Source organism: Oratosquilla oratoria, chromosome 9, assembly GCF_046742065.1.
Source record: "Oratosquilla oratoria isolate Oo_2021 chromosome 9, ASM4674206v1, whole genome shotgun sequence".
Classification (NCBI taxonomy): domain Eukaryota; kingdom Metazoa; phylum Arthropoda; class Malacostraca; order Stomatopoda; family Squillidae; genus Oratosquilla; species Oratosquilla oratoria.
Window position 1 is genome coordinate 70276583 of NC_134785.1, and position 8702 is coordinate 70285284.

The following is an 8702-nucleotide window of genomic DNA, read 5'->3' on the forward strand; positions in this document are numbered from 1 at the left end:
CCTCGTCGCATTTTGGGGTGGCGGAAGTTGAGTCCGGGATTCAAAAGGTATGCGTCATCATTACCACAAGGTGATCCGTCTTGTATATAACTGCGTGCGCGTATTTACCTAGTTTACCTAGTTGTATTTACCTAGTTGTATCTTACGGGAAGGGGAGCTACGCTCGTGGTGCCCCGTCTCTGTATCTCTCCATGTCTAATTTGTGTGTGTGTGTGATTCACCATGGTCTTGGATCACGCGTTGGACTTGTGATCGACAGCTATTTTCCCACCCGAAAGAGAGCTCAGAACTCATATATGACCGATCTGTGGGTAATGTTGTGACCTTGCACATACACACACACACACACACACACACACACACACACACACACACACACACACACACACACACACACACACACACACACACACACACACACGCAAAACTCCCTGTCCACGAGAGTTGGAGTAATGACTCTCAGCGCAGCAATACTGAAATTATTTCAGCCCTGGATGGGACTCGAACCCGGACCGCCGTAGTGGCGGCTAGGAACTCTACAACCCGAATACCCATGTGTGTGTGAAAATGGGTATTCGGGTTTTAGATTTGTGTTCGGATCTGGTTATTTACTTTCAACACTGCGTGGCAAAGATGGTATCAGACGTGTCTCATGATCATAAACTCCCTGGATCGAAGCTTCGCGCCTGCCAGATTTTATTATTTGAAAGAATTCACTGCGACTAGTGATTTGTTCCATAGAAGAAAGAGCCTAAGCTAGAAGGCGCGTAACTGTCTTCTCTATTTTGCTAACACATTTTAGTACCACTGAGCAAACCGGGAACAAGGGTAGTGCAGGTTTGTGGTGGATGGTAGGAGTGGGGGTGAGGAGTTGTTTGACCACCCAAGTGGTATAGACTTAATTCATTATAATTGTGTCTATTTCCTGAAGAGTTTTCTCTTTCATAAGGGCTTCTGTTATCGGTATCACGGTTGTTTTACTGATAGTTATAATCATGTTTTGTGCAAGTACGGGGTTGTACGTTGATTCACTTGGTATTTGATGGTTTATGTTTGTTAGTGTGAGTTCTGAGTGTGTTTGTTGTCATAACAGCGTATTTTCTCAATGTTGGCCGTGTACAGCCCTCTGCGTGGTATGCAAGATAACATTGATCTGCCTTAGTGGGTTATGAATTTTGTATTTGAACGTGTGTACAACTAATGAAGTTGCATAAATAAATCACATATTGAACACAGAACAAGCAACCGCCTACATTGAAAGCAAACCCATCTGATTACTCGATTATACCGTAATGGCGGTGACTTGCAACTTAGTGATCCGGGTGACGTCACATACGCATCATAGGTGTGACGTCATGGGGTGTCTTGTATGATAGTGGGAGTTTGGAGTAGCCACGTGCGGGTGGCCAGGTTTCAGTTGGTGGGGCTCGAGGAAAGGGTGAGTATAAGAGAGAACGGAGGGGAGATTAGAATTAAAGAAAATGGTCAGTCGGGTGAAAACGGGAAGGCTGGTATTCGGGAATGTTAGTTGGAACTCTGAGAACAGGCAGCAACAAAGAGGTAACAATAACTAGAAACCTATAATCCCACAGCAACTGGCAGTGATCATCAGGCCCTCTCGTAGATCTTCCTGAGAAGAAACGTTGGACTGTCTGTGTTTTTAGTGTAGGACTGTTTCTGAGTTACCGGCTGATAGTATTAGTAGGAGAGGATCAGTCGCCGATTGTCAGCTCTCCTTAGGTGAAAAGATGAGGGAATACAAAGTTAATAAACATTTTGAGCTCGGTCCGGGTACCGAGAGTCAACCCCCCAGAACTGCACCTACTCCTCCAGATGGAGGCGAGGCGCTGACGAATTTTGATATCAAGCAGCAGGGAGATGGTCCTATCTAACGTCCGTCCTTCAGAACCATCGCCTGCAGGTAAACACGCTAATTCAGACTTAGCAAGGAAATAGGCAAGATCTGATTTACCAATAGAATGGCAAACGAATGGAATAGACTTAGAAATCACGCAGTGAGTGCTGAAAGTAATGTTTGTTTTAAGAGAAGACTAGATGATTTTATGAATGGGGATGGCAGGTGATAAAGGACATGGAACTACCTAGTCTTGGCCTTATGGTCTTCAGTAGTCTCCTCCAGTCTTATGTAAGGGTGGTAGAGGAGAGGAGGATGAGGAGGTGGGAGGGGCTGAGTAAGTACAGGAGTTGAAGAGCAGCGAAGTTGGAGGTGATAATTACAGGGTGGAGGTCTTTTAAGAGATGTTGGAAGCGTCGAGGACCTTCTCCCGTGGTAGACCATCCAAATCGAGGTATTGGTTGACGACATGTTGAAATTTATTGTCTACCGCTCCCCTTAAGAATCGGTGATTTTTTTTTCAGATATGTATCAGCTTCCTGTCTTGTTTTTTTTCTGACTTCAAATTTAGTTGAATATATGGAAAAATATCTTGATCTGACAGCGGTATTCGTTAAAAATGTTGATAAACAGGTGTTTTAATTATCTAGAATGAGGTTTTGAAATGATGGAATATAGTCCGATCATCCTTCACGATACTGTCGTTAAATATGCATTCTTTTGTCTGCAGAGGTTTAGCGGACAGTCAGCGTATGAAATAGGCCTCTGGATATTGTATATTAGACGGTGCAGGACCCAATAGAAGACGGTTGTTTCCCTGTGCTGCAAAGCTCATCCGGAACTAATAGCTTGTTCGTGGCCTTGTGTCTTTGTGTAGTTATGGGCGTGGGCTCAGAAAGAGACATGATGTCTACGTGGCTGTGACACGTTGTACGCACAGCCATATGGGAGGAAAGGTCTCCGTCCACAGAGGGAATGAATAAAATAGTTTGGCATTCGTCAGACAAAAATGAGAAGTATCACTTGACACAGATAGAATAAATGTAACTTTCTTAGGAAGGTAATGTTTGACAAAGAATGTATTGATGTAGGTGGAGTAGAGATAAGAAACAGAATCTTGATTATGAGGTGATTTTTTTCTACAGCTTTACCCTTGCCATCCCAAGTGGTCACTAAAAACGCCATGTTATTTTATTCGGTCATAGAAGCCGTCTTTAAGTTAATTGAAAATATATTAGAGAAAGACATACGGTAGGACGCAATAGCACTCCATAAGCATAGGATGTAGGTTTATTAGATTATGCAAAATTCGAGCATAGGCAGCGTGTAAGTGCTAGAAGGACTATATTTAGTTATTCAACTACTTTTTGTTTCTTTATTTGATCATTTATTATTCTTATCTAAGAAGGAAAGCAGCTATTTCGTCCGTAAATTCCTCTAACTTTTCCTTCTCTTTTATCTCATTTTTTTATCCCTTACTGTTCCCCTTTTTTCCGTTCTCTCCCACTTCTTCCTCATACCATATCGCCTTGTGATGATTATATATGATTAGTCCTCCTCACCGTTCAGTGTCCTCGCTGTCTTTCCGCGTTCCTTCCCCTTCCTTTTCCTCAAAGCCGTGTCAACCTAAGCTTGAATTTTTGTCCTCCCTATGTTTAATGTGCTCCTTTACAACCCGAATATCCTACGGGCGCACGCACACACACACACACACACACACACACACACACACACACACACACACACACACACACACACACACACACACACACACACACACACACAGAGAGAGAGAGAGAGAGAGAGAGAGAGAGAGAGAGAGAGAGAGGAAAAGCTAGGGGTTATAATGCAATCCATAACTGATATAACTTAAATTGGCTATCACATCACATTGGGTGAAGAAACCGCCTGCCCTTCACGCATGGATTGTCAAAAATTGTAGAAACGTGGTACTATAGTATCTCCATTCAAACAGCATTTCATATGCGAGGTAGTTGTGCTGATAATGGAGTCATCGTCTATGACGTCATGTCGGTGTGTTGATACCGTTTTCCATTCTTTTTCATAAACCTTATGACCGTTTTCAATAAAGTTGAGCTAAAAATACATCTCAGTGTTTTTTTCCATCTTAGGAATTCTTGGCAAATTAACAAAGGATATGAATGGAAATAAGATGTTTTAGGTTAGGGTTTACTACAGTTCCTAAGGGAAAATGCGCAATAGATTACTTGTTGGGGGAGACTAACAATTATTAAACTAGGTTATAGGAGAGAAAAGATTAATTAGAATTTCCGAATTATTTTCAGCTAATAACAACGAATTTAATTTTCCGTTGCAACACACCAAACTTGAAAGAAAACGAATTTGAGGACTAGCAATAATGAAAAAAAATATATATATATTGTATCCTCCAAATATTCGAGGATTTAGTTGAGTTATATGCACATGTTACGATTTCAAAAAGTCATTATATAAATTCAGGGAAGGCTACAAATTATGAAATTGATGATACATCCATGATAATTAAGAACGCACAGCTTTACTCGTGAAATATCAAACTGGTAAAAATAATGTGATTAATTTTTGGAAAAGAAAAGTGAATTTAAATCTCCCATTGACGAAAGAATACATTTTCTGTTACGACAAGGTAAGTTTTAAAGAAAATGTATTTAAGGGCTAACTATAAAAATTACTAATGTCATCTCTACATATCTACTTTAGTTCACTTGTGTGCAAGTGATATATATCCAGAAATTCATAATATAAACTCAGATAAGGCTTTCGATTATCAATGAAACCCATGGTGGATAATATAAGTTAAATGTACCCGTGGAATAAGTGAGAAATTTAGATTGATTACTGATTTGACATCAGAAAGGGCAAAGGCTGTCACATTGCTTACAAATATATTCTATTCTTCTGGACTAAATACCGTTTTTATGAGATATTTTTGAAAACAAAATACATGTTTAGATTCAGTTGGCAAACAGTTTACATGTGTGTATGACTGAGAAAACAATAACAGGGGCTACTTTATCGTGAGGTCTACCACTATACCGTGAGATCTACCTCCCGTTAGTACTATAGCGTGATGTCAACCATTGCCATACATTTATTTCAGCGATAAACACATAATTTGTACATATCCTAGGAATGACTTAGATAATTGCATTTCTGATTACATTCATATTAAAGGAAGAAAGGTGAAAATAAACATGTTGTTTCGTATTATCTGGTATATCTAAAAGTATTCTAACAAATTTCCTTTTTTTTTTTCAGAATGCCCCATTCGCTGCGTCTTTACACTCAAATCTTGCCCAGCCTTGTGATCCTCACAGCTCTGAGATCTTCGGTTCTTGTTTCAGGTAGAACAGAAATTAGTTAGTTTTTATACTCCCAGCGTTGATGTAATGTGTATCTGAAGTTAAGACTGGTATGGTATAGCATCACTTCTGCAATTACAAATGTACAAATAGTAATGAAATGCATTATATGTTTATTTTCCTCTTTGTGCCATAACAAAGAATAATGTAAATTTTCTCATACCTCATGTGTGACAAAATAAAAAATAAAAATATTTTCAAGATGCTCGCTGGCCGGGCGGAGGGCGAGGTGATGGCAGTTCGAAACATGCCGCCAGCGAGTTGGACCAAGGGCATGGATCATTAAAGTACATGCCAAAAACTCCTCTGCCAGGGCCAGCCACCGTGCTAACCTCCTGATAGAAAGAGTTCGCGATGTTAATTGTGTAGTGTGTCCTCAGACTGGCCGTGGTGATGACACCTAAATCAGTGATAAAATGAAATAATAAATAGTAAGAAATTTCTAAATTACGGTCACCTATCCCTCTCTGCTTAGGTATAGAGTTCTACCTGTGTCCCCCCCCCCCACAAAAAAAAATCTAAGAAATGCCTACATTATGATCAACCTCCCTGCTTAGGCCTGTGTTCTTCCTCCCACAGGCCAAAGCTGTAGTGGTACTGAGACGTTCGAAAAGGTGTCCCTTTCCGAGCTGATGGATGCCACCAGCTCTCCACTCAGCTCCAGCCCAGGGAACACATTGACAGCCTAATGCTTGGAAATGTGATTCAGTTGTGTGATGTCAGAGTCTCCGTATTTTACGGCCCACGGAAACATATACATTTTGAATTTGTCACTATTTTCTTGTCAGGTGCCTGGAATCATCATCGTGCAGGAGTCTGGTGGTTCACTATGGTGAGAGGGCGTGCACTAAGCTGTCACAGAACTCTTCAACAGAAGGTGTAACGTTGAACCACGTGGATGAACCTCAACATTACTTTGAGAAAGTCTGCATATCTGGTAGGTGGTCAATACTCTTGCAATTAGATTTGGTACACAGACACAAACTGTATTTTTCCACATCCGCACGCGGATGAACCTCAACATTACTTTGAGAAAGTCTGCATATCTGGTTTGTGGTCAATATTCTTGCAATTAGATTTGGTACACACGAACATTCACGGACATAAACTGTATTTTTTCATATCTGAAGGATTTGAAAAAATACAGTTGTCTGTGCAAATGCATAAACTTCTGGAACTACACAAGAATTTGATATGAAGTATGATAGATGGAAAATAAGAGACAGGACCCCATGAATGTAGCTCCTTTCTTGAATACAACGAAAAGGGAAACACCCAGTTGATTCAGTTGATCTTCGCGAGCTTCCCCTACCTGGAGATTAGGACGTTAGGTCCTCTATAAGTCCCTTACAGAGGACTCTGTAGCGTGGGCTTTAATTAATCGTACCCTTGGCCCAACTCGCTAGCGGCAGGATTTGCACTGCCGTCACCTCGACTTCCGTCGCAGGTAGCGACGCTCTAACCCTCTCAGCCAGTTAGGTTGCTATAGACTCACGGAGTACTGTCTCTTACTCTCATATCCATGTATAGTTCCAACTTGGGATAAATATACATGTACGTATACAAGGCCTGTAACACGATCTTCATTAACTGATTTGCTTGTCTATTGCAGTCCCTACTTGTGGCAAGATATGGACGCTTGAGCGTGTGGTGGGCTATGAAGTTGAGGGTTTTGATGACATTGTGATGACCAAGGTGCCATCACGAATCAAATGTGCTGAATTGTGCATCAGAGAGCGTGGCATGAACTGTCGCAGTGCCGAGTATCATGAAAAGTAGGTCATCATGAGGGTTTGTTGGTGACTACATAGTTGATATAGCTTTGTATCTTTCTGACTCATAGGATCTATTTTTGTTTATTTTTCCTTTAATCTTGAAACCCATTACGTTGATTACTCTGTTTTGTTTCATTATTTTTTATCTGGCTGCATCCGAACTCGTTATATCAATAGAAAGGTCTGACATGGTTTGCCACTGTAATCCGTCATGTCATCGTGATAATCATCATCATTATTATGCTTACTGTCATCATCACTCAAGCACCTGTCAATGTCACTTTTATATTCATTTCTATGTGGTTGTAGCTGTCTCATTTCACGTGGTATATCTACAGGGATCAAGTCTGTCTCATGAGCAGGCACGATCGGAGGACTCAGCCACTTAATTTCCGGCCAACTTCTAAAGACGTTCACTATCTTGAAAATCAGTGTGCTGATGGTAAGAGCCCCTGAAACAGCTTTAGTTTTCCATTCTTCCCTTTTTATCAACCATCTCCTATTATGGGAAAAAGTGTCAGGTTTTCATCTTGTTAGTAAAACAGTTTTATGATTTTATTTCCAAAATTCAATTACATATATTACCTGCAGAGATGGAGTGCTGTGTATCCATACATTGCATTACCTAGCAAAAACCACGCACTGCTCTTTCAGTCACATACTACTAGAATAAATCGGAATCTGTTTTCTGTTTGTATAAGGTATATTATCTAATTAAAAACCATGTCTGAGTGCAATGGACACTGACTTCTTCTTTCAACAGTGTCATCAGACAGCCAGTGTGACTACGAAGCAAAGATAGACCGGGACATTGGGCATGGAGATGTTCAGATCACGGTTCAGAGCCAAGAAGAAGTTAGTTCCCTAATATTGTTTTATGATTATCATTGAGGATTTTGTGTGTGTGTGTGTGTTTGTTTGTTTGTTTGTTTTTGCTTTTTCTCCCCTACCGACCCAAAAACATAGGTCAGACAATATAATCAATTACAAATCCTAGAGAACTCGTACCCTAGTCATGAAGACTAACTTCCTACATCTCCCATCTACCCCCAAAAGAAGTCAACCTCACTTATTCCTATGACTGGTCCGTTGGTGAGTGTCAGCATTGTAACTCTACATGTATTGGAATGATGTTGATGGCTGTCCAAGAACTATAACATCACCTAAAAAACGACGCCATAAAACGACGATACAGGAAACAACCACAAACTTACCCTTACCAAAACACCAGTCACCAATGGACAACAACACCAAGATCGGCCTTAAAGACAAGGTCATTCAGTGACTCAAGATGGCCAAGTCTGTTATGATTACCTTCGAGAATCAGGCCATTAATGTAAAACTCGCGTCCAAAACAACACTATCCAGCAGCAGAGGAAACCCATCCACTGTCAGAGACTCAAGATAGAGACGACCGAACTTGCGCTACTTTTGGGTACGCATGTAACGGATCTGAACTCACGGTTTGAAAGTGATTTGTCCTCTCCCAGTGGGAGGATGAGGTATATAGACCCTGTAAACCTCACATACTGTAATAATTTCCCCCATGAGGGTAATCGTCAAAGGGAAAATTTAAATTTCTACCCTCCAAGACGTCATGTTGGTTAGAATTTGAAAATTTCCTTTTGACATTTGCTGAACAACCTGATGCACTGACAAAATTATGTTATAAGAGAAGAAGAGAATATT

General features: G+C 40.6%; 1 protein-coding gene and 1 long non-coding RNA gene across 2 annotated transcripts in view; both read left to right on the forward strand.

Annotated features, from left to right (window-relative positions):
* LOC143028555 (uncharacterized) overlaps positions 1-5859 on the forward strand; it is a 24815-nt gene extending 18956 nt beyond the window's left edge. Inside the window, exons 2-3 of the long non-coding RNA XR_012966739.1 lie at positions 5135-5220; positions 5818-5859. This is a non-coding gene — a long non-coding RNA (uncharacterized LOC143028555). The remainder of the gene's footprint in view (positions 1-5134; positions 5221-5817) is intronic.
* Positions 5860-5954: 95 nt separating this feature from the next.
* Positions 5955-7904, forward strand: LOC143028103 (uncharacterized). The gene is made up of 5 exons (XM_076189741.1): positions 5955-5968; positions 6027-6175; positions 6851-7013; positions 7352-7455; positions 7777-7904. The coding sequence occupies exons 1-5, from the start codon at positions 5955-5957 to the stop codon at positions 7902-7904; spliced, it is 558 nt and encodes a 185-aa protein (XP_076045856.1).
* Positions 7905-8702: the final 798 nt, after the last annotated feature.